The sequence below is a fragment of the Mesocricetus auratus genome, unplaced genomic scaffold (genome assembly GCF_017639785.1).
Source record: "Mesocricetus auratus isolate SY011 unplaced genomic scaffold, BCM_Maur_2.0 Super-Scaffold_100004, whole genome shotgun sequence".
In the NCBI taxonomy this organism is placed as follows: Eukaryota; Metazoa; Chordata; class Mammalia; order Rodentia; family Cricetidae; genus Mesocricetus; species Mesocricetus auratus.
Window position 1 is genome coordinate 7,358,353 of NW_024429189.1, and position 26,448 is coordinate 7,384,800.

General features: G+C 45.3%; 1 protein-coding gene across 6 annotated transcripts in view; it reads right to left on the bottom strand.

Annotated features, from left to right (window-relative positions):
- Nucleotides 1-26,448, bottom strand: part of Pnpla7 (patatin like phospholipase domain containing 7) — a 68,691-nt gene that overhangs the window by 22,697 nt on the left and 19,546 nt on the right. For all 6 annotated transcript variants that reach the window (XM_013123277.3, XM_005083730.4, XM_021235068.2 and 3 more), the window contains 10 exons: nucleotides 25,389-25,515; nucleotides 23,862-24,002; nucleotides 20,748-20,848; nucleotides 20,429-20,575; nucleotides 16,553-16,630; nucleotides 15,448-15,653; nucleotides 12,821-12,952; nucleotides 11,700-11,823; nucleotides 9,104-9,217; nucleotides 4,730-4,799 (listed from right to left, as the gene is read on the bottom strand). In XM_013123277.3, coding sequence (XP_012978731.1) covers nucleotides 4,730-4,799; nucleotides 9,104-9,217; nucleotides 11,700-11,823; nucleotides 12,821-12,952; nucleotides 15,448-15,653; nucleotides 16,553-16,630; nucleotides 20,429-20,575; nucleotides 20,748-20,848; nucleotides 23,862-24,002; nucleotides 25,389-25,515 — 1,240 coding nt within the window. The remainder of the gene's footprint in view (nucleotides 1-4,729; nucleotides 4,800-9,103; nucleotides 9,218-11,699; nucleotides 11,824-12,820; nucleotides 12,953-15,447; nucleotides 15,654-16,552; nucleotides 16,631-20,428; nucleotides 20,576-20,747; nucleotides 20,849-23,861; nucleotides 24,003-25,388; nucleotides 25,516-26,448) is intronic.

A 26,448-nucleotide genomic window follows, 5' to 3' on the forward strand; every position in this document is an offset into this window, starting at 1 on the left:
ACTACCAGGACAGCCCCCATGTTTCCAGATGACACAAGGTACAGGATAGTAAGAGAGAGTTTAGAAAGGGTTTGCCATTCCAAGCAAACCTAAGAGAAGAAAGAGAGTGAGGGAGGAGTGGCACCCAGCTGTGACAAGCAGAAACAATTCTGCCTTTCTAAGAGGATACATGTATCTCACCCCCACACACACTACATATGTAATACATACACCCTCCCTACATCATACACATATCACACATACACTACACACATAATTCACATACATATCTCATACACATCACAAATATAGCACACATACCCACACAACTTGCATACATACCACCAGACACCATAACATAAACTCACACATGTACCTCACATAAACCATACGTGTACCATATATACGCACCTCACATATATGTGTCATATACTCACATACACAAAGATATTCACTGCAGAATTGTTAAAATAGTTGGGAAGGCCAGGGATAGTGGCACAAACCTTTAATCACAGCACTTGGGAGGCAGAAACAAAACCTCTGTGGTTTTGAGGCCAGCCTGGTCTACAGAGTGAATTCCAGGCCAGCATGAAACCCTGTCTCAAAAAATAAAACAGAACAAAAAACACAACCAAAAAATCCCACAAAAAATAAACGGAAATAGAGCTGAGGAGAGATGTTTGGTAATGGGAAAAACAGCTAAATGAATTACCCTTTTAGTTATCAAAAAATAAGCCAGGTATTGGTGGTGGTGCATGCCTTTAATCCCAGCACTCAGGAGGGAGAGGCACGTGGTTCTCTATGTGTTCCAGGCCAGCCTGGTCTACAGAGCAAGTTCTAGGGCAGCCCGAGCTACACAGAGAAACCCTGTCTTGAAAAAAACAAAAACCCCTACATCTTTATATAATGGTGTGAAAAGTTACTGAATGCTATAGCTATAGTTAATTTATAAAAATAATTCCATTGTTAAATAAACATCTCAAACTTTCCAAACCAATGTCTGGCCTTTTTTTTTTTTTAATGTATGCTTGCAGGTCAGAAGAGGGCACCATTTCTGCCAGAAGAGCCACCATATGGCTGCGGAATTGAACTCGGGACTTCTGGAAGAAATGCAGTGCTCTTGACCGCTGTGCCATCTCTCCAGTCCCCCGTATCTTTAAATAAGCAGAAACGATAAATAAGCATGGCCTGCTCGGCAGAGCCCAGACACTCCCCGATAACTCCCTGGTGCCTGTGCTTGGCACCATTTCCTGCTCACACTTGCCTCAGCCCCAAGTAGACCTGGGCCTCTAGCACACAGCCTCTTATGGCTTTGGTCACGATGCCTAAAACGGCCCTCTTTGGTGCCACATTCTCTAGGGTGAACGGAAGGTCACAGAGCCTGAGTGGCCCTGTAATACCTGCAACCTGTGGTTCCTCTGACATCTCCTGTCACCTCCTGGCTACCTCCTTGTCCTAACCCTTCCCTTGCTCCTCCAGGTCTTCGTCTCCTAGGCCTATGGAAGGAGGCCTTCTTTACTTATTTCATCCTTATTCATCAGCTTCAGGGGAGACTGCAATGACCCTCTAACAAGGCAGCTCCCACTCAAGCAAGGTACTAGAGTTGGTCCCAAGTGGCTTTGCCATCAGCTGTAGGAATGGTTGTTGTGAGGTGGTAGAGCCTCCACCTAGGGAGCCCACAAGGAGGCACCAGGCACTCAACTGTCCTCTTCTCAAGGTTACGCTGCTTCCACAAACTGAGTGGATGTTACCGCTCATAACTAGGGGGAAACAACACCTAAATGACAAGCAAGTCACCAAAATCCCAAAGCCCACAACCCAGAGCACCACCTGAAACAAACAGAAACAGAAAACCTTAGCAAAATAAACAAGAGCCAAAACACAACAACAAATAAAAAGTTCTCTGGGGGCCAGGAGTGATAGTGGCATAAACTCGTAACCCCAGCAGGGGATTACTAGACTAAGGGAGACTAGAGCAGGAGGATGGCAAATTCTAGGTCAGTCTGAGCTATATAACGAGTCCGAGGCCAGCCTGGGGTACACAGCAAGTCCCTGTCTCAAAATAATAATAATAACCAAAAGGTATTTTTAAACCACTTTGTATAGGCCACGTAGGAGAATCAAGGTGACAGGAAAGAGCAAATAATATTGAGGACAGACCAAAGTAACAATTCTATTTGAACATCATAGAGACAAAAAGTTAAAAAAGTGACCAGTGCCCCAGATACCTCTGGAACAATAACAAAAGGCCCAGAAATCGTGACATTTTTGTTTTCAGAAGAAAAGAAAGAATACAAGGATGAAAGAAGATGTGAAGAAAGAAAAGCTAAGCATTTCCAAAATTTTCTAAAAGATATAATCTATAGATTAAAGCAAGATTAACCCCAAAGGCATAAATCCAAAGATTTTCAAATTTCTGAGATGTAAGGATGAGAACAATTTAAGGGCATGTCAAGTGTCATTTATCTGAAATCCCTGAAGCCAGAGCGCTTGAGGCTCTGGCTTTTTCAAATTTTAGGACATTTGCAGACCACTGGTTAGACAGTGGCAAATGCTCCAAAATTCAGAACTTTGGAATGCTGACCTGACACTTGCACTCAGGAGGCAGAGGCAGGCGGATCTCTATGAGTTTGAGCAGGCTCCAGAGTTACTGGGAAACCCTGGAGGGGGGGAGGGAGAGAGGGAGAGAGGGAGAGAGGAAGAGATTTCAAGGGCTGGTGAGACAGCTTATTGGTTCAGAGCACTGGCTATTCCAGAGGACGCAGGTTTGATTACCAGCACCATGTGGTGGTTTACAACTGTAACTTCAATTTCAGACACTCTGACGCCCTCTTCTGGCTTCCAGGGGCTCTGCATGCATGTAGTGCACAAACATATATGTAGGCAAAACACTCAGATACAAACAAATAAACTATTTTATTTTTTGTTTTCTTCAAGAAAAGGTTTCTCTGTACCTTTAGAGCCTGTCCTGGAACTCGCTCTGTAGACCAGGCTGGCCTTGCACTCACAGAGATCCACCTACCTCTACCTCCCAAGTGCTGGGATTAAAGGCGTGTGGTACCACTACCCAATAAGATAAATCTTCAAAAAGCAAACAACAACAAAACCCATAATACATTAAGAGAAGTTCACACAACAATGTGACCTAAATGGTGATAAGGTACTCTCATTCCAGTTAAAATGAAAAATATTGCTATTAATGGATGAGGATAAGCATAAAATATTGTATTCCCTAAAATGGTGACAGAAACCATCCTACAAAGAGAATGCAGAAGTCAGAATTAATAAAAAATGGGATGCTTAAAAATGGTTAAATAACCAAAAAAGAAAAATATTGGAAGAAAATTAAAAAGACAGTAAATAAAAATCCCAACAGAACAGTTATGTTAGATGTAAGTGGTCTAAGAGTTAAAAGGTAAAGATTGCCAGAAGAGTTGATTAAAAAAAAAAACCTGGACTCACTATGTCTTTCTTTAAGAAACTTATTTCAAACATAGTGGTCAGACAGGCTGGAAGCAATTACGAGAGAAATCATGTGTGGAACAATATGGTCTCTCCTAAACTCCATGCCCACTCAGAACTTCAGAATGTAATCTCCTATGGAAATAGAGCCTAAAGATTGATGAAGTTAAATGAATTCATCCTGCAGAAGGATCACAGCTTCCTCTGCTGTGTGCACACCTCAAGCACAGACAGCTTGCTTAACATAATATAATACTTAAAATATCAGGATGTAGCCGGGCGGTGGTGGCGCACGCCTTTAATCCCAGCACTCCGGAGGTAGAGGCAGGTGGATCTCTATGAGTTCGAGGCCAGCCTGGTCTACAGAGTGAGTTCCAGGACAGCCTCTAAAGCTACACAGAGAAACCCTGTCTAGAAAAAACCAAAATGAAAAAAAAAATTCAGGATGTGACCCAAATGACAAGTTGTACTGAGAGCAAAGAGCTAACCAGCAGCGTGTTTATCCACAAATTTGTTCTGTCAACAAACATTCAGTAGTGTACACCAGTGCCAGCTATGGGTGAAGCTTATATGTCTGTACAGGGGCAGGTCACAAGACAGGTCACACATGAGCGAGCCTGGGAGAACTGGTGGAGAAAGAAACAAAGGCGAGGGCCGAGATGAGCAGAATGGGTGGGGAGGACAAGAGGCACGCACAAAACTGTAGAATGGCAACCTAGGCAGCCAAGATGGAGAGGGAGGCAGGAGACAGTCATGCGCACAGTGCACAAAACATAGAAAAGAGTCAAAGAGCAACATCGGAATCCTTAAATATCTGGGCTCCAGGGAAAGAAGACAGCCCCAGAACACAAAGTGACCAGTGGCTCCAAATTAGGGACACTCTTGGAGCTAGAAGGAAACAAGCATGCTGGGGTAGAGTTTTAGTTCCTGACACGCTACTGTTAGGTGACCGTCTTCTTACACTAGGCAGCTGACAGACAACGGCAGCCTCCGACTACACCACCCTTCCAGAGGCTTCACGTTGTTTCCTCTTTCTAATCAGCTGACAAAAATAGAAGGCAGACATATCACATTGCTCTTCACAAACAGTTGAGACATATCTTGGCAAAACACGCTGGCACTGTCACAGTCTAAGCCCTCCTTACTCAGCTGTGCTTGGTGGGAGCTGGCGGGTATTTTGATTCAAGAGTTACGCAGCATAGTATCCATAATGCTCCAGAGGACTGCCCTGGCTTCTATGATTCTTTCTCCTAACCCAGCCAGGGGAAAAGGAAGAGCTGAGACTCACCTGTTGCAGATCCCTGCTGGAGGCTGCCTAAGATCTTCTCACCCAAGAGATGAATCAGTCGGGTTACAACCTTGGGGTAGAGGAAGAAGGAAAATGGTGAAATGCTGGGAACTGAAAATAACAATGATGTTCAAACAGCATCCGGAGTCTGCTTTTTCAAAACTGTCAGTGACTGGAAATAAATATGTGCTACAGATGACAAGAACCCATGCACAATTTTCTGGTTGCCAGATGAGACAGTGTTAATTGCCAACTTGGCAAATACAGAATTATCAGAGAGATGGACCCCTAGACATGCCTGTTGGAATTGTCCTGATTACATTACCTGATGAGGGAAGAGCCATCTTAACTGTGGACAGGACCTGGGCTATAGAAGTGGGAAGAGGGAGGACGAGTACTACCATTCATGCGCTCATTACTCTCTGCTCTTGATTATTGATATGACAAATGACCCCTCCAGCTCCTGTCACTGTAATTTCTCTACAATGAGGGACAGTAATGTGGGACTCTGAGCAAAATAAAGCATTTTTCCTTTGAGTTGCTTTTGTCAGGGCATTTGTATCACAATACAAGGGAGAAAATTAAATCACCAGGGAGAAGGAGCTTGATTCTGGGGGATGAAGCGGTTGCTCAGTCCAGGGGACAACGCAGAAATGGAAACACAAAAGGTGCACACTCTGTGATCTTGAGTCTGCTGCAGGCTCTCACACTCAGTCCATGTAGCAAATGGCCTCCAGGCATGATGACATATTGTTTATGATGTGATAAGTTTGCCTGAAGATCAGAATGCAAATCTAGCCACAGCCATAGAGGTGGTGGTTCACACCTTTAATCCCAGCAGTCATACTAGTTAGCCGTAGAAGCTTGGCAGTGGAGGTGCATGCCTTTAATTCCAACACTAGAGAGGAATATAAGACAGGAAGCAGGGTCTCAGAGCAGTTAGTCTTCAGCCACATTGAGGACAGGATTGCCCCAGCCTTGGTAGAGGTGAGAACGCTGGTTGTTTTGCTTCTCTGATCTTAAACTTGAACCCCAATATCTGCTTCCATCTGTTTCTGGAAGAGGGTTCAAGCTTCTCTGGGGTTATGGATTATAGGCTGGGTATCTTTTGCTTTATGCCTGGTATCCACTTATGAGTGAGTACATACTATATTTGTCTTTCTGGTTTTGGGTTACCTCACTTAAGATTTTTTTCTAGTTCTGTCCATTTGTCTGATAATTTTAGGATGTCACTGTTTCTTACTGCTGAGTATTACTCCATTGTGTAATTATAGCACATTTTCTTTATCCATTCTTCCACTGAGGGGCATCTAGGCTGTTTCTAAGATCTGGCTATTACAAATAATGTTGCTATGAACATAGATGAGCAAATGTCCTTGTGGTGTGAATGTGCCTCCTTTGGGTATATGCCCAACAGTGGTATTGCAGGGTCTTGAGGTAGGTTGATCCATAATTTTCTGAGAAATCACCATACTAATTTCCATAGCAGATGTATAATGGAGAAGTGTTCCCCTTTCTCCACATCCTCTCCAGCATAAGCTGTTATTAGTGTTTTTGATCTTAGCCATTCTGATCAGTGTTAAGATGGAATCTCAGTGGTTTTGACTTGTATTTCCCTGATGACTAAGGATGTCGGCATTTCCCAAGGGCCACTTCTAACATGCAAATTAGGGATGATTATTTGCCCCAGGATGGCAGAGTCACAGACCACAGAAAAATCTAAAAGAAACTGCCCACATTTTCAGATATGAAATGAAAATAGAGTAGAGAAGTCTGAAGTAAGCCTGAAAGCGTGATGCTCCAGATGAGGCTACTGTTAATATGTTTTACTGTAACAGAAGACTCGAAACACATACAAAGCAGAGAGAAGAGTGTAGGAAATTCCACTGTCTCTTCACCTACCTCAGAAGTGCGATTTCATAAACAGGCCCTTGGAAGTACTTGTAAATTCTATTATGAATATCTGAATGATTCTCTAAAGGCCTAAAGCCAAAACAATCAAACACCTATACTCAGCAAAGCATGATAATGTACCTTCATACCAGCAGTGGTAGGCTAACATATGTGGATCTCAAGTTTGAGGAATGCCTGGACCACAAGAGAAGTTTAAGGCCAGCCTGGGAACTTAGCAACACTGTTCCAAAATAAAATTTTAAAAGATATGGGAGTACAGTTCAGTGCTACAGTGCTTATATAGTATATACAAGGCCCTGAGCTTAATTCCCAGCACTATCAATCAATCAATCAATCTGTCACATTTAAAAAGAAGCAAATTCAAAGTGAGACTAACTGTTTTGTTGTTGTTGTTTTTGGGGTGTGTGTGTGTGTGTGTGTGTGTGTGTGTGTGCGTGTGTGTGTGTGTTTGTTTGTTTGTTTTGTTTTGCTTCTGGGAGACAGACTCTCACTACTGTAGTCCTGGTTACCCTGGAACTCACTATGTAGACCAGACTGGCTTTGAACTCACACCCTGTGACCTTGGCTCTGACTTCTAAGTACTAGGATTAAAAGCAGACCACCATGACTGCCATTAAAGCTAACTTTTAAAAAGCTTATTTCTATGTCAACTGGCAAAGGTTCAAGATATGCCCATAAGTTGACAGAAAGGCATCTGGTATCTTAAAAAAAAAAAAAAAAAGAGGAAGCACAAATTTACAGCACTGTGATATAATACCCATGAGAACTGCTGGTGTTAAGCAGCTGCCTGAGTTTACTAGCACTCTAGGCTCAGGAACCACATCATATGAGGCTGGGAACAGCACAGCCACTTTGGAGAACTGTCTGCAGTTCCCAAAACACACATCTATCTTGTGACCTAGCAACTGAACCAGGGAAATGAATCATCTGTTTATAATAACATTTGTCAAGAATGTGTCAGCAGCCTTTTAAACCCAATAGTACCAAACTGAAAATCATCCCGACACCCACCAACTAGAGAACAAACAAATGGACTGAGGTGCACGGGTTGGGGGGGGGATATGATACTGCTGACAATGAACAAAGCCACTCACAAAAAGCTACATTTTTGTAATAATTCATTCATATACAGTTAACAATCAGGCTTGGGTTATAACTCAGAGGTTATACTACCTACTATGCACAAAGCCCTGGAATTTCATTACCAGTAACACACACACATACACACACACACACACACACACACACACACACACACACACACACACACACACACACACACACACGAGGAGAGGAAGAGGAAAAGTTGGGAGGGAGGAAGAAGAGGAAAGGAGTTGGAAAGAAAAAAACAGACATTGGAAAGCAGTTTTAAGACTAAGGGCAGCCAGGCGTTGGTGGCACACGCCTTCAATTCCAGCACTCGGGAGGCAGAGGCAGGTGGATCTCTGTGAGTTCAAGACCAGCCTGGTCTACAAAAGCTAGTTCCAGGACAGCCTCCTTTAATCCTAGCACTCAAGAGGCAGAGGCAGGCAGATCTCTGTGAGTTCGAGACCAGCCTGGTCTACAAAGAGAGCTCTAGGACAGTCAGAGCTGTTACAAAGAGAAATCCTGTCTCAAAAACCAAACAGACTAAGGGCAGAATGTTAAGTGCTCCCTGGGGTTTTAGACAGAGTGTAGGTTTTATCCTTCTTTCCTGTGACAACTTAGGCAGGGAGGACAATCAAAAAGGCAGCTGACCAACAGCTCAGAGATGCAGCCTACGTACTCATCTTCTACCAAGCCCTGGCTGACGCCAAAGCTCCCTTCAAGTGGCTATCCTAAGTTATAGGTGTTGTGTGGCAATTTCCTCCTACAGAAAACCTCCCATCTTAGAGGAAGTGCCTTAAGACACAGGATATTCTAAAGGGGGCTTATTAATTTAGTCTGCAGGGAAGCCCCTCAAGCTCAGGAAGGAAACTGCTTACAGGCTTCAAGACATCCCTGAACTTACCACATACACTAGTTTCTTCTATGTATGAGCACATGTAAGTAGTAAAGTCTGCTGGAACACTGTCAGACCAGCTCAGATCACCTGGTCTATCTGGAAAAGACACTATCCAACCTTTTGGAGCTGCCTGTAAACTGGACTGTCTGTGGGTTATTTCTGCTCTTGTTAAGTAACCCTCACCACACTGCTGAAGGCAACCCCACTGAAACTCACCGGTTTATCAGGTTGCACTCTGGTGGTTCCTTACTTTTGTCTGTTATCAATTCCATATCTGAGCTAAGTTTGGTTTTTGCTCATGTTTCCCCAGGAATAGTGTCACACAACAATAGGTAAAAGAGCCCCTGTCTGAGGGTATGACCTCACGTGTAACTTTTACAACCTCCCACCCACCTGGTCCATGTCTACGTGCACTTGACGAAATTCTCACCTGGGCCACAAGTGCAGCTAGAACAGGGACTCTGCACCACCCTTACCTGTGGGTACCTGCGCTTGATGGATGTCAGAGCTCCTGCTGGCAGCTTGGCCAGTTCTGAGTCCCGGACAGCATGCACGGTGGTTGCTCTGGCCTGGTGGGTTAATGTCTCTACCTAAGGAAGAAGAGGCAAACTCTGAGATCTCACAAATCAGCCAAGGACTCCAGGTGTGCAGCCAAGCGTATGTGCAGGTCAGGTAGACAGACGTTGTCTTAGAGTTTCTATTGGGGAGGAAAGGGCTTATTTCATCTTATACTTCTAGGAGAAGTCAGGGCAAGAATCCAAGCAGAGCAAGAACCTGGAGGCAAGAACTAAAGCAGAGGCCATGGAGCAGCGCTGCTTACTGTCTTGCTGCTCTGGGCTTGCTCAGCCTGCTTTCTTAAACCAAGCAAGTGAGTTGGTCACCCCCAATCACCAATCAAGAAAATGCCCACAGTCTGGGCGGGGGGATTTCCTCAGTTGAGGTTCCCTCTCCTAAAACGACTCTGGTTTGTATCAAACTGACATAAAAGTAGCAGCACAGTGGCCTATAGGTCAGGAAGCAGGAAAAGGAGTAAAATGACCTTGCCAAGCCTTTACTGTACATGAAACCAGCAGGCTCTCACATGTGACTGCTGTCCAAAGTACTGGGATGTTCTAGAAGCCATAGCACCCCTAACAACCTTGACAGCTCTCAGACACAGTCATGAGCTGTATCTGTACACTCCTTCAGATACAAATGCCTCTAAAGAAGATACACCCTCTACACTAGGGGCCCCACATCAGACATGGTCCTCAGAGCCTAAGGAGTCCTGGAGTATACAGGAACCTGTTTCAGCATCTGGCCAGATATGAAAGCTTCCAAGTACGAGTTTGCATCTGGACTCACAGGCTGCACACAGCATGGCTACCCTAAGGACATGGAAGACCTACCACTACCACAAGGCAGAGCTCAGGGGAAGCAAGGAGGGGGCAACCCTGGAATGGGAGCTGCACAGGAGGAAGTGCCCATTAGCACATGCTTGCCAACATCAAGAAGTCTATCTAAGACCCTGTTATCAGATAGCAAAAAGTCCCTGAACTTCCAAAAAATATCAGTTTAAAACTCAGAGGCAGGCAGATCTCTATGAGTTTGGGCCAGCCTGGTGTCTAAAGCGAGTTCCAAGACAGCCTCCAAAGCTACAGTGAAACCCTGTCTCAAAAAACAAAACAAAACGAAACAAAAAGCAGAAAGTGGTCCTGGATTGTATAGGACAGTGGGCCGAGCAAGTTCCAAGGCTCATGTCAGTAAGCAATGTTCCCCCATCCCTCTACCTCAGTTCCTGCTCTGACTTTCCTCGGTGATGGCCTGTTACCTGGAAACATAAGAGAAATACTTCCTTTCCTCCACAGTTGCTTTTGATTAGGGTGATTTACTACAGCAATAGAAACCTAAAAAAGACACTCGACTACAGTGAGACCTTGTCTCAAGGAAGAAGCAGAGCAGGGGCGGGGGTGGGGTGGTAGCAGACTGAGTAAATGTGGTGGGTAACAAAAAACAGCTAAGCAGACCCTAGGATGCAACAAATGAAAGAATATAGTCTTTTAGGTCGTTTTTGTTTGTTTATAAAGTACAGTTACCTTTAAAAAATATTTGTGCTCAGGGTAGAGAGATGGCTCCATGGTTAAGAGTAAGCTGCATCATGAGTTCTAGGACAGTCAAAGCTACATAGTGAGATGTGGTCTTAAAAAAGCAAACAAAAGAGCACTGGCTACTCTTCTAAAGGACCTGTTTCCGACTCCCAGCACCCATAAAATGGCTCACAATTATCTATAACTCCAGCTCCAGAGGATCTGATGTCCTCTTTTCTTTTTTTACTTTAGCCCAAGCTGGCCTAGAACTCACAGAGACGCACCTGCCTCAGCCTTCTGAGTGCTGGGATTAAAGGCGTGTGACACCACTGTAACCTCTGATGCCCTCTTCTAGTCTCTCTGGCTCCAGGCACGCAAACATACTTACAGGTAAAATACTCATGCATTTTAGAATATATGTATTTATGATAATCCATATGGGTTTACTGCTTTAAAAGCCCAAAATCCAAACTCAGGAAGCTAAGGCAATAGATTAACCACAATTAGGCCAGCTCAAGTCTCATGGAGAGTTCCAAGCCTACCTGGGCTAGAGTAAGACCCTGTCTCAAAAGAAAAACAAACAAACAAAAACCAGAAGTCAGAAGTGAAGGTTGGAATTTACTGTCCTCATACTGATCTACAAGCCCAACACTGCAACACCCTAGGGCTGAGCAGTAACAGCTCAGGACACAGAAACCTGCCTATGCAGGTAACATTGGGAAGGGAAGCTAGGGTCAGTTGCTAGTTACTCTCAGTCAAGTCCTTTTGGATACTAGCCACCATGGCTTCAGCATTGACTGGGTGCAAAGCAGCCAGAAACCAGGGACCAGATTCTTAGACCTCCCAGAAGGCTAAGATAGGGTTCTAGACAAAGGACAGGGTCAGCAGGGGGGGGGGGGGGGGATGGCTATCAACCTGCAAGTCACTCAGGCTTCCTCCTCCTCTTCAGGTAACTGACAGGCAGGTTTCAGAGTTTCCTGAATACAGGAGGGTGGCTGGCACCTACCACACCAACAAGGTCTCCTCGGCCATATTCCCCTGCCAAGCGCTTTTTCCCATCATCCTTCCGGATCACAGATCGGAGCCGGCCACTGAGAACGATGTATGTGCAGTCAGACTTGTCCCCTTGCCTGAAAAGACACAAAAGTGCTCAGCTCCCCAGCCTAAGCTGCTCACCAAACCAGTCTCACAACAACCAATCAGACCAAAGGATGGTAATTTTTAGTTTGTAAAGTACAGTTACTTTCCCAGGCAGGGGTGTCACACACCTTTAATCCCTACACAGGTAAATCACTGGTGAGTTAGAGCTCAGCCTGGTCTACGCAGTGAATTCTTACTCAGCAAAGGCTATTACTGACTCAAGTAAGTAGATAAATAATTTTTAGTTTGTTTCGGGTTTTTGTTTTTTGTTTTTTTTCCGAGTCAGGGTTTCTCTGTATTGTTTTGGAGGCTGTTCTGGAACTCGCTCTGTAGTCCAGGCTGGCCTCAAACTCACAGAGATCCACCTGCCTCTGCCTCCCGAGTGCTGGGATTAAAGGCGTGCACCACCAGCACCCAATAAATAATTTTAAAAATGCAATTACATTTCATTTTAAAATATTTGTGTTACCATATGTGTTTATTACTACTTCAAATAATTTTAACTTTTTCTTGCCTTAGATACCAATAAATATTGACGGCTGTAATCCAGGTCTGTCTGTGACTTGAGCAATGGTGAAGCCAGTGAAGGCAGCTCAGCTATGGTCAGTTAGCACAGCAGCACCTGACAAAGCTGCTTCCAACAGCTCTCGGGTCTTTTGACAGGATGGTATGGGTTTATGTGTGTGCACATGACAAGATGTTTGTTGAAAATGCTTTTGGGTCTGTGCATTATGTACTGAACCCAGGATGATATCAAAGAATGTTACGGGTGCCAGGGGTGGGGGAACAGATAAGGAAACTCGCCCTTTTCATTGTACAACCTTCACAGGTATGTAGCTTTGTCTATTAGCAGTATCACTATATATCAATAGGAGTTATCCAGTGATGGAGACACCCGCAGGCCTCTGTACACTGCACACCATTGGGTCCCTCTATACACTGTCTACCTGTGGGTTCCTCTGTGCACTACACATCTGTGAGCCTCACCTGTATATGGCACGCCCAGCCTCTACTTCCATCCAGTCTAGAGCAAAATCAATCTGACGTACAAAGGACGACATCCTCTTCACAACTGTGTGTGCCACGCCCAGGACAATATCTGGCCGTTTCCTCATGATCCTGTCATGCAATCTCAAATCATTTCCATTCCCATGAAGTCTTCTCTCCCCTCCCAATCTTAAATCCAGTCCTACTAGATTTACCCCTCACACAGAGTCACAGCATTTGAGAGCAAGCAGAACCTTCAACCCCGCCCACCACACAAGGACTCTTGATGCTTACTTGAGGGAAAAGGACCCAGAAGGCATGAAATCTACCCTGGGCAGGTACAGAGTACCTAGGATTCTGACCTAAGAACACCGTCATCTCTCTGGTGACTGTGTGTGGACAGGATGTGGAAAGCAGGGCAACAGGAGGGATATCGCTGCAGTAGCTCCAGGGCTGGGGGTCAGCTCATGGGAAGAACCAAGGCTGAGGGACTCCAGACCTTGGTCAAGCAACAGGAGATGGAGCTGCCAGTCTATAGGAACAGGAACATTGCTTCATGCAATAGATAATGGGAGTTCCTTCACCATCCCAGGGTAGTAAGACAAAGAGTAGATGATGAAAGCTTCAGAGAAACTACTGGATATAATTGCATCCCCAAGACTGGATGAGAGTCCCTAGGTTTTGCTGGACCTTGTCGTCAGCATGAGAAATCTCAGGAGTTATTATGCACATACAACCACATACATGCAGACAAGAACATTCAAAGACATGCACACACAGGAAATATAAGACACATAGAACTACACATGGACAAGGGCATGTAACACATGTACACATAGACAATAACACACAAACAAGGTCACATAAATACAAACACATTAATAGGTCACGGAAACAGTCATGTACCTATATAAACAAGGATATCCATTTGTACACATACACACAAATGTGGACATAGACAAGGATATACAAACACATATATACACAAAGGCCCACAGAGAAACATAAGGACATATTAGACACACATAGAGGGACACAGACATGCATACACAGACAGTAACATATAGACACACTCAAACATGTAGTCAAGGACATGTATTGACACACACAAAGACACCCTACATAGAGCTGTAGGATTACAGACAGAAATACATGCGTGGGCAAGGCTACACTAAGACCAAAGAAGCAAAGAGAAAGCCAGCAAGGTCACGGGGTCCTGACAACCACACCAGACAATCTTGTTCACCCTTCTGACCACCCTTCTCGAGCTCTCCCCTGGTACAGATAGATGGGACAGAGGCAGGGGCAGCAGACTGAGCATGTTCTGCATCTCTGAGTAGACCCATGCAGGTAAATTCCAATTTATCCTGGGGTCCCGTGCTAATAGAGGGGCCTAATAGCATCCTTCTACCTATCTGGGTATGCCTCCTATCTGTAAAATGAAGTCCTCACCCCTCACATATTGAAAATATCATGGGATACAACATGGTACAACATGGGTACCAAGCCAGAGGCATTCAGGCAAGTCCTAGGAGAGGGAGGCTACATTGAGAGATGGCCTTCCCTTTCCTGGCCCCTATTACTGATTTGGAAGCACCTTGGCTGAAACATTTTTTTAAAGATTTATTTATCTTTTATGTACATTAGGGTTTTGCCTGCATATATGTCTGTGTGAGGATGCTAGATCAGATCCCCTGGAACTGGAGTTACAGACAGGTGTGAACTGCTATGTGGGTGCTGGGAATTGAACCCAGGGTCTCTGAAAGAGCCACTAATGCTCTTAACTGCTGAGCCATTTATCTCTCCATCCTAGAAACATGGTTTTTAAGCTGCTGTGCTTCCACTACCTTCTGACCCCTGACCTCTGCTCTCTGTCTGAGCATCTACCCAACATTTAAGCAGGAGAGCTAGAGGTCAGAGCAGACACCAGGCAACACTGAAGAGAGGCCTTCCAGCAATGTGGGAGGAAGATGGATGCTGGCTAGCACAAATCAATGTGAGAGGAGGCAGCTCAGGAAAACTGGACCCCGATGGACCAAACCCCCAGCAAGGAACAAATTAAAATAGTTTTTAATCTTGTGCTCTGGAGCTCACAGGGACAAGCAAGAAGGCCAGCAAGGATGAAGCCTGTGGCCTCTCAGACAAGCTGAGGACATCACTGGCGCTGAAGGACATAGTTGGTGGATAACAGTCTCTGCCCCACAGCTATGAAACAACCCATACTGACTTAAGGAAGGAGAGTGAGTAGGACGCTCCATGACCACCATCCTGACTTTCCACCCAGACCGATCTACTGTGAACAGGATGATGGGCAATGGGCCAGACCCTAATCCTAGCTCTGTCCCCCAATATGTGTGGTCACGAATGTAACAACAAAGAGATGTGACTGGGCCAGAGCGCACACCATAGAGAAAGCAGCATACGTCAGATATCACAAGCCATGTGGAGGCTCTCTGCCCGAATGTCTGTGTATGGGTACCACCAGGGTATGCACCTAGCTAAAGGGCCAGTTGAGGCCAGCGTAGGTCTAACCCTGAGAGCCCTCAGGGACAGAGGACCCAGGAGACAGGTGAGCAGGTCAGAGAGGGCATAGAAAGTGGTTCAGAGAAGGGAGGAAGGTGACTCACTCATAGAAGTGGGCCTTAGAGATGGACAAAAAGCTGCAGTCTCTGTTGGCTTTGATGGTGAACATGAGGGGCTCTCCAGTGAGCACCGCCAGCTGTCCCACCATTTCCCCAGGATGTGTAAGAAACAGGCAGGTATCCTCCAAGCTGTCAATCTTCTGCTGGTATACATGCAGCAGCCCCGAGACCACAAACAAGATGTTGACATCCTGGTAAAAGCATAGAAGGTGACTTCAAGAAGATACATGTGATAATGGCCCAGTATTCCTCCAAGGGCCCAGAACCCAGGGAGCTTCACTGAGCCCCACAGAGTCACTCACAGTACAAGCAGGGCTTCTTTGCCTATTCTAGGTTATAGTAACCTAGTCTTGGGCACATGTTTCCACTGAAAATATTGCAGCAGTGTACAGCTCTATTATTTAGTTGAATGGTATCTATGATTTACTTATCAATTATAGGAAATTTATTTTCCAACCTCAGACACACATACCTTCCATCCTCATTCACCCTTTCCCTGCTCTACATAAATGTCACTTCCTACAGAAGTGAAGGTGCAGCCCATCCCCCTGAAGCCTGTCTATAGAGCTATACCTCTGCTACCCTTTAGAGTTATTTATTTTGATTCAACATCCACAAAAACATACAGGTTCAAATCCCAACTTTCTGTATCTATTATGGGACTCTGCAAATGTCCAGAAAACGAGTCCTTAAATTCCAGAAAATGGGCTGAAAAGATGGCTCAGAGGTTTAGAGCATTTGCTGCTCAATTCCCAGCAGCCACATGGTGGCTCACAACCATATGTAATGAGATCTGGTGCCCTCTACTGGTGTGCAAGGATATATGTAGGCAGAACACTGTATACATAATAAATAAATAAATCTTTTTTTTAAAAATCCAGAAAATGAGTCAGGGTAGCAAGCACAACCATGGAGAAGCTTAGCACCTAGGCGCGAGCTGCCCAGAGACTAAGACAGTGCCCAGAGGTGAGCAGTCTGGTATTGGGACAACTTCTAACCACTGTGGCCTCACTTACACTCCACCCAGCACTGAGCTGCAGGGCTGGGCAGTTTGATGACCAGTCCGTTAGGATTGAGGTCTTTCACTCACCTGGTCTCCCTGTTTTGACACTAAGGTGCCAGCAGGAACATGAAGAAATGCCACCCGGCCATCCAACAGGGATGGGTCCTAGAACACAGATTTCAAGAAGGAACATGAAGAGGTACTTATGAGAAGGCATAAAAAATGGAGCTTGAGAGGATAGGACGGAGGCATCATGGGTATGGTCCTATCAAGTGCTTCTCTAAGGACTGTCTATTAACACGGACAAGGTGGTATTCTGTCTAAACACAACAGGAAATGCAGAGATGGAGACCAATATGCTTGTGAACTTACACAGGACAGAGTAAGTAAGTAAGGCAGTTCATTTCATAAAGGTCACTGGCAAACAGGGAAGACAACAAATTAGGATACCCTTTCCATACTCATTACAAACACTAGTCAACTGCCAAGGTAGCAGTGTGCACCTATAAGCCCAAACACTCAGGAGGCCAAGGTGGAAGAACCATTTCATCTCAGAGGGTCAGGTCCAGCATGAGAGCTAGTTCTTTCTTTTTTCTTTCCTTCTTGAGACCTGGGCTCATCTTAGATAAATCTAACTAGGGTGCCATCTCCCATCCCACCTACAAAATCTGACTTTCCTACATGCCATGTAGGTCAGGGACAGGTGGAATTCAACATGCGCGGGGATTGCCAAAGCAGCCAGGAACCTGCAGGGATCAAGTGACTATATATACTAGGGCATAATACCTGCAAAGGTCTGAAAAACAATCCAAGTACTTAGATTCACAGCTCTTGGTGATAGTAAAACAAAGATAATAAAAAACAAAGATAATAAAAAAGGTCACTGGCCACTATGATCAATTAGGCTTCATCCCAGGACTGCTTCAACATGCAAAAATCAGTAAACGTAATTCACGATATAAACAAGCTGAAAGGAAAAAATTCCACATGATAATCTCATTAGATGCTGAAAAACCTTTGACAAAAATCAAAACACCCCTTCATGATAAAAGTTTTGGAGAGATCAAAGATACAAGGAAGGTACCTAAACATAATAAAGGCAATACACAGCAAGCCAACAGCCAACATCAAATCAAATGGAGAGAAACTCAAAGCAACTCTACTAAAGTCAGAAACAAGACAAGGCTACCCAATCTTTAAGTATCTATTCAATATAGTACTTGAAGTTCTAGCTATAGCAATAAGATAACCGAAGGAAGCTTTGAGGTGGTGGCAAACACCTTTAATCCCAGCACTCTGAAGGCAGAGGCAGACCAATCTCTGTTTGAGGCCAGCCTGGTCTACAGAGTGAGTTCCAGGACAGCCAGGGCCACACAGAAAAACCCTATTCTGAAATATCAAAAAGCAAACAAACAAAAAAAAAACAAATTTTAGCCGGGCGTTGGTGGCGCACGCCTTTAATCCCAGCACTCGGGAGGCGGAGACAGGTGGATCTCTGTGAGTTCGAGGCCATCCTGGTCTACAAAGCGAGTTCCAGGACAGCCTCCAAAACAATACAGAGAAACCCTGTCTCGAAAAACCAAAAAAATTTTTTTTGATTCATAACTTTAATATAAGGTTGAAAACTACATCTCTCAAACATGAGGTCCTGAGTTTAAATCCCCAACACTGTTAAAAAAAAAATCTAAGCATGGTCACTTATCTATGACCCTAGTATATAGATGGTGTGGGTAGAAACAAGTATATCTCTTGCTGATTGGTGAGCACTGGGTTTAGTGAGAGACTCAAAAGTCAATGTAAAGGACTGGAGAGATGGCTCAGCAGTTAAGATTACTTGCTGTTCTTCCAGAACTCAGTTTTCCCCACTCAGCTCACAACTGCCTGAAACTCCAGTTCCAGGATCTATGGATACCATAAACATGTAGTATCCTCCCCCCCACCACACACACACACGGGAGAGAGAGAAACTCACATGCGCACATGTGGAGTTAGAGAACAACTTTGTGGAGTAGATTTTCTCATCCCACCTTTACATGGTGTCTTAGTTACAGTTTCTGTTGCTATGAAGAGACACCATGACCATGGCAACTCTTATAAAGTGAAACATTTAATTGGGGCTGTTTTACAGTTCAGAGGATTAGTCCATTATTGTCGTGGAGAGGTAGCTGAGAGTTCTACATCCAGATCAGCAGGAAGAGAATGTAAGACACTGGCCTGGCTAGACCAGCTGAAACCTCAAAACCTACCCCCAGTGACACACTCCCTCCAATAAGAACGTACCTATTCCAACAAGGACACCTCTCCTTAATTTGCTGGGTTTATGGGGGCCATTTTTATTCAAACCACCACACATGGTTCCAGGGATCAAATGCAGGTTGTCCTGATTGTACAAAGTACCTTTCTTTACCTACTAAGCCATATGTCAGCCCCATTGATAGTGACTTTTGTGTTTTGTCTAGTCCAAAGGTGAGTGGCTCACCTTTAATCCCAGTACTCGGGAGGCAGAGGCAGGCGGATCTCTGTGAGTTCAAGGCTGGGCTGGACCGATAGCCTCCGAAACAATACAGAGAAACCCTGTCTCGTAAAAACAAAACAAAACAAAACAAAAAAAAAAAAGGTGAGTGGCTATTACAGGTATACCTCCTCTGCTGCCTTGTTTTGTGTATGTACTGGAGTTCAAACTTGTGCATACTAAACACAGACTCTTCCAGAGCTACACCAGCTCCATTGCTTTCGTTTATGAAGGACTACTGGTGGGAGAGCTCTAGAATGATGTAAGGCAAACCAGAGCCCCCAAAACTATGTAAGATCTCTGGCCTTTCTTGTACTATATGCATAGATTAACTGTACCTGCATTAAAGCCTGTGATACACTTTTTTATATATTGGTACACAACATGTGCTCACTACAAATCTGGCTCTACAAGTGGAGTCGCCTCCCCGCCACACACCATTTCAGAACCAAGCATGTTTGTCTCACAGTATGCTACAAAGACTTTTGTAGCATATAAAACATGGAAGGCACTGACTTCACTAGTGACTAGAGAAACTAAAACAAAAATTTGATTCTATACCTCCAGAACATTCATTTAAAACTGAAAAAACTAGAGACTGAGGTGTGGCTCAGGAACAAAGCTCTTGCTTAGCATTTAGTCTTTCTCTCTCTCTCTCTCTCTCTCTCTCTCTCTCTCTCTCTCTCTCTCTCTCTCTCTCTCACACACACACACACACACACACACACACACACACACACACACACACACGAGTGTAGAGGGCACAGAGAGAGAAAGAGCCAGAGAGAGAAAAAAAAGTTTGACGTTCTCTCAGCTGGTAATGAAATCAAGCAGTCTAGGAGTACAAGCCTGGCACAGAGAAGGACCTCTTTTGTGGAGAAGGGGGTTGGACTGACATATGCATAGTAGGTTTGAGGGCTGTTCACAGTTTGCATTCCATCCATGTGCTGGTATGGTAGTTCTAATGAGAATGAGTCTAGCTGGTTGGTGGTAGCGCACACCTTTAATCCCAGCACTTGGGAGGCAGAGGCAGGTAAATTTTTGAGTTCAAGGACAGCCTGGTCTACAAAGACAGTTCCAAGACAGCAAGGACTACACAGAGAAAGCTTGTCTTAAAAAACAACAAACAAAAAACACAAAACAAACAAACAAAACCCACCAAAATACAGAGGGAAAAATTACTAAAAACATATATGTGAGGAAGATGTAGTTCTCAGTGCCCAGGTGATTCTGAAAGCCCACTGACACATTGATTTTGGCCAAGGCTACACCTGCAGATGTAGATCCCCACTACTGGAGGCCTGGATAAAGAAGAGGACCACAGTTCAGGTCACAGATGCCCAAGGAAACATTACAGGGATGTGCAGCCCAAAATAGGGGAAATGAAAAGCAGGACTTGTGGGGGATCAGGAGTAGTCACTGCCCTCTCTTGCAGGAGCCCACACACTTACATCTAGCTTCATCAGGGTAAGGAGGTCCTTCGTGGCAGCTTTCAAGATAGCATCTGTCTTCCCACTGGCTCCAGTCTCATTCCAGGAATTTTCTGAGTAGTGGAAGATGGCAGAGGGGGTCTCTGCAACCATCACGTTTTTCTTTGACTTGAAAAGAACAAAGATACAAGCCATCAGAAGAGATGTAATGAGGAATGAATGTAAATGCATCTCCATGACCCGTTGCTGATACTGGTGATGTCAGACATGGACCATATCCATAGTAAGCAGGGGAGCAAGCAAGGCCCCAGGGGGACAGTAACAAGAGGCAGGGATATACCTTGTTGGCCACAGAGTTCACAAGTTGCTCATCTGAGTGTGGCAAAACCCTGGCACGGTTGTATGCCATCCCCAGGTCTGAGGTGGCCGCCTCTTGGCTTTCTACAAACAGAAAGATGATTCAGTTCTCTGTCCACCTACTAGCCCATATGCACAGGTACACAACGGGCAGGCTGAGTGGACACCTAACAGCATAAACTTGGTAGATAAGACTCAAATCTTTAGACAGCAAGGCTGCATTGCTGACATCTTTTTGTTATAATATCACGAGTCCATTTTATATTGCTCTAGCAGGACATCTGAAGGCGGTACTATAGAAAGCAAAGATGCTCATTTAGCTCATGGTTTCTGAGGTTGGAAGTCCAAGACTGTCTGGCTCCTTATGATCAATTTCTAGTGAGGGTACTCTTGTTCCACCAAATTAGACAAAACATCAAAAAGGGAAACAGTTACATGCAGAAAGAACTAAACAAATGTGGTGAACTTGCTGTCCTGGTACTCCCTTTAAAGACCAGGCTGGCCTCAAACTCACAGAGCTTGCCTGCCTCTGCCTCCCAAGTGCTGGGATTAAAGGCATGAACTATCACTGCCTGGCTTGTGGCCTTGCTTTAAAATAAAACGTCTTATTATATTTTTATTTGCTTATTTTGTATGCATGCTACCTGTACGTATAATTTTTTTATTTAAAAAAAAACCTTAGAACTGGAGAGATAGCTCAGTCAATAAAGTACTTGCCACACAAGCATAAGGAACTTTTTTTTTTTCTTGAGACAGAGTTTCTCTGTGTAGCTTTGGAACCCGTCCTAGAATTCAACTCTGTAGAACAGTCGGGCCTCAAACTCACAGAGATCTACCTGCCTCTGCCTCCCAAGTACTGGGATTAAAGGCGTGCACCATCACTACCTAGCACGAGGAACAGATTTATGCCTCCAGCACCCACATTAAAAGTCAGGCATCTAGATGGGTGGTGGTGCACACCTTTAATCCCAGCACTCAGAAGGCAGAAGCAGGAGGATCTCTGAGTTTGAGGCCAGCCTGGTCTAAAAGCTACACAGAGAAACTGTCTCAAAAAAAAAAAAAAAAAAGAAAAAGAAAAAGAAAAAGAAAAAAAAGTCAGGCATCTAGGTTGACTCCTCATGGGAGCCCTTACCCGTGAGGAGGAGTGGACTGGGGTGGGCTAGAGGGGAGGGGAGGGAGGGTGGAAGGGAGAACTGTGGTTGGAATGTAAAATGACATCAAAAAATGGAAAAAAATAAAATTGAAAATCAGGCATGAAGCTGGCGTGATGGCTCAGAGCTTATACACATGGCAAGTCTACAACCATCAGTAATTCCAGCTCCAGGGAAACCAGCACCCTCTTCTGGTCTCTGTGAGCATTAACATACATGCCGGCAAAACAATCATACACATTCAATAACAATCAATGGGGACTAGAGAGATGGCTCCAGCAGGTAAGAGTACTTGTTGCTCTTGCAGAGAACATGGGTTTGAGTCCCAGTACTCACACAGCATCTCACAACTGGCTGTAACTCCAGTTCTAGGGGACCCAACACCTTCTTCTGACCTCTTCAGGTACCAGGCACACATGGGTTGTGCATATGCACATACATATATATGGAGGCAAAACACTCCACAAATAAAATAAACATGCAAATTATAAATAAATACTTATTTTTAACTAAATAAAAAGAAAAGTCAGTTTGGAGGTAGAAACAGGAAGATCCTTGGTGTTCATTCATTAGCCAGATTAGCCAGTCTGGCCTACTGGCTAATCTCCCAGTGAGAAACCCTCTCTCAAAAATAGTGATGGCTCCTGAGAAATGGTATCAGTGGTTGTCCTCTGGTTTACACACGGATGCTGAGAGAACTGGAGAAAGGTGCAAAGAGCCCAGAGAGAAACCCTTGAGACATACTGCATGCCACGTGAGAGCACCTGCCCAAGAGGCAGGGGCTGTGGTTTGATGATACTACTTAAGCCAGCCATGCAGGTGGTGGGCCACACCTGCAACCTAAGTAGTCAGGAGGCAGAGGAAGGGGATTATGAGTTCAAGCCTGAGCTACTTAGCACTACTCTGTGGAGAGAGGGAGGGAGAGAGGGAGGGAAGGAAGAGAGAGAGGGACTATGTCCTTAATGTAACCTTTCCCATGCCAAAGGAACATAGCTATAAAATAGAAGTTTGGGGGCTAGATAAATGGGTAAAGTACTTGCTATGCAGATATTAGGGCCTGAGTTCAGATCCCTGGCACCCATCTAAAAGCCACTGTGATAGCACATTTCATGTAATCTTAGTGCTGGGAGGCAGAGACAGGGAGATCCCTGGAAACCACTGGCTAACTTTGGCTACAGAGTGAGATACCACCCCATCTCAAAAACAAAAAGCAAACAAAAGCTAATACTTTAGGGATGAAAAACTCACACAGACTCAGAAACATAATACTGAATAAAGATAGCATTTTTAAAAAAGCCAAAGAAGCCAGGCGTTGGTGGCGCACGCCTTTAATCCCAGCACTCGGGAGGCAGAGGCAGATGAATCTCTGTGAGTTCGAGTCCAGCCTGGTCTAAAAGAGCTAGTTCCAGGACAGCCTCCAAAGCCGCAGAGAAACCCTGTCTTGAAAAACTGAAAGAAAAAAAATTAACCAGGAAGTCAACAAGCTGCACAAAAGAAAGGGAAACAGAGGAAGGGAGCAGTAAGGTCAGGCACTTCTGGGCATTAGTCCGCAAACAACAGGAGGCTGAGGGGACGCAGAGAAGCATGTCAGTTTGTGATGGGAACCCCAGCAGAGGTGAGCCTGACACTCAAGATGGCCATCCACGATGGCAGGTGGCACAGGTGGGTCCAGGACTCAGCGGCAGAGGCATCATGCACAGGACTGATAGAAGAAGACAGTGAGCAGAAGTCACCAGGACACACAAAGCAGTAAGGCGCCCACCAGCGGCTCAGCCCCAGAAAGAGAGGACCTCAGGGCCACAGGCTCTTGTCCAACCATAAATGGTACGAAGTCCAGGGTGTCTAGGTCAGGACAAGATGACACTGGGGAAAGGGACAGCTTGACTCATCTTCCAGACACACAAAACCTGTCATTAAGGCAAGCTGCAGCACTAGGGGACCTTTACCTTGGGAGGCCGAAAGATTGAAGCCTCTTCCCTGGGACTGCCTGAGCTCATCTGAGATCTCCCCGTGGATGGAAGGCAGAGGTACGGAGCAGCTCCTCTTCAGCAGAGGTCCAGACACTGTCAGGTGGACGCTCTCTTGATCTGGGGGACAGAGGAATGAGATACTCCAGTTCCATATGGTCTAGTGTCTGGCTGCAGGTACTACAGATGGCTCAAAGAACAGACTCCCCCAAAACAGCACATGACCAAGGCCCTCCAAAGTACCCTGTGAACTTGCAGATAACTCACCCAAACAGGGCCTTCAGGAAATCTCACTGTTAGCCCTTGCCAAGGGAGTGATGCAAGACCGTTAGCCTCAGCTGGTCCTGCTCTCTTCCCCCAACCCTGCATCTCTCTTGGTCATCCTTCACCAAGGGCCTTTTGAACTGACTACCCCCTGCTACCATCAAGTACTCTGAAGATAAACACTAAACCTGGGGATCTGCAAGCTGCCCCTTTCCCAAGGCCTTCTCCTGGAGAGATGACCATTAGCACACCTAGGACAAAATAGGACTTGAATGTTCCCTGAACTTCAAGGAACCCTGGCCTTGCCCACTACGCAGGACACTGTCTGCTTCCAGAGAGATCTATAAAACTCCTCAAGCCCAGTCTCTGTGAAGATGCCACACTGGACAGCTGCCTGAACCAAACACTTTCAAGAGGCCAAGCCTCAAAGTTCCATTGCTCAAGCTGACCAAAGTTTCAGAGAGAAACGCACTACTACTCAGAAAAAAAGACTTAAATGACAACTATTTTAAAGTACATTTATGGGAAAACTAGATCAACCAGGGAAGCGTTTCAAGGTCACCAAGGTGCAAGCCTTGTCCCAGGTGGGGTCAAATGGGCATCTCCAGTCTACTTGACCAAAGCAGTTTCATGTAGTTTCTCACTTTTCTCTGGTCACCTGGAATCCTTCACAGAGTGTGATAAACTATTAAGACACTGAAGGGTGCAACTACTTTCAAAGTGGCTTTGTGGGAATAATGCAACATAGGCGATATGTATTGCTCAAGCGTCCCTGGACAGTTCATTCCCCAATCCAAATTGATCTGAAAGCAGTTGTCAAGTCCGGTAGGAAGACAAAGCTGAGAATTTGCTGTCCTGAACAGCATTCCTATGGAGCACTAGGTAGTACCAAAAGACAGAAAGCAAGATTCCTGGAAATATACAACATAACTCAGGGCATGAGAGGTTAGCTGAAGGAAGCTAATAAACCCAGAGGACAGTGAGGTAATGCCAGACCATGAAATCTGGGCATATATGAAGGGAGGTCAGCTGAGGAGACCTGGGAGCCTGTGAGGAAACCTGAGGGGCCGGTCAGAAAACCTGGAGCCATGTAGTAAGACCTAGGGATAGGTAAAGAGACATCAGGGGCAGGTGAGGAGCCCAGGAGGCCTATGAGGAAACCTGGGATGAAGGTGAGCAGACCCGCAGGCAGATGAAGTAACCTGGAAAGTGGAGTGAGAAGGCCCTGAGCGGGTGTAGTACCTGAGCTGCAGGACTCCAGAGACCTTGGGGACCTCTCAAGCTGCTCCTCTGGGCCATATGACATGTGTCTCTTGGCCCGTCCAGCTGCCACACTGGCTACTGACAAGAGAGGGATGGCTTGGCTCTCCTGAGGGACGAGAAGAACATTAGATATGTTCCAGGAATTCCCTGGGTCCCCTATAAGCATGCTATCAGAAGAGTTCAACTATTTATCAGCTGTGAGGACAACAGCAATATAGAATCCAGGCACTCAGAGAGGGTGAGCTTATTAAAACTCAGCACACTCTCCTCTTAGTTCTGCTTCCAACTCTTCATACAACAAAACAACAACCCATGTAGTCAGCTCTTCATTAACAGGAAAAATCATGTAACATGGAAGAATATTCCCTAAAATACCACCAACTGAGCACAGCAAACTTTTTGGTTTTTTTGGGGGGGTTTCTCTGTATTGTTTTGGGGGCTGTCCTGGAACTCGCTCTGTAGACCAGGCTGGCCTTGAACTCACAGAGATCCGCCTGCCTCTGTTTCCCGAGTGCTGGGATTAAAGGTGTGCGCCACTAACGCCTGGTGCACAACAAACTCTTAAAGCATCACCAAAGAATTGATAGCTCATGGGTACCAAGCACTTCTTACCAACTGCCCAGGAGTTCTGCTGGGCTTCCCTTGTGTGTCTCCCAGTAACTTCCTCTGCCCTTGCTTCAGGTATAGGAACAGAGCAGTAATGAAGCAAGCACCTGGCTCAGTTGTTGCCGAGCCCTTCCAGTGAAACCGGCTCTTTCCATTCCACAGGCTATGACTGACCAGGTTTACCAGGAGGCACAAAAGTAAGGATTCAAGGCCTCGGTACCCTTGGCAATGCCCCACACCTTCCAAGTCACAGCTTAGTATCAGCTCAGCTCAGGGGTTAAGTCATGGGCAGGACATGGAGCCAACTACTAGCAAGAGGGACAGGTGGAAAAGAATGGCCCAGTCCACAGTCTCAGTACCTGAGCACCAGATTTTTGTAGAATTCTGACTTTAGGGGTAGAACAGGACTACCGGGAAGCAACAAAGCAGGCTA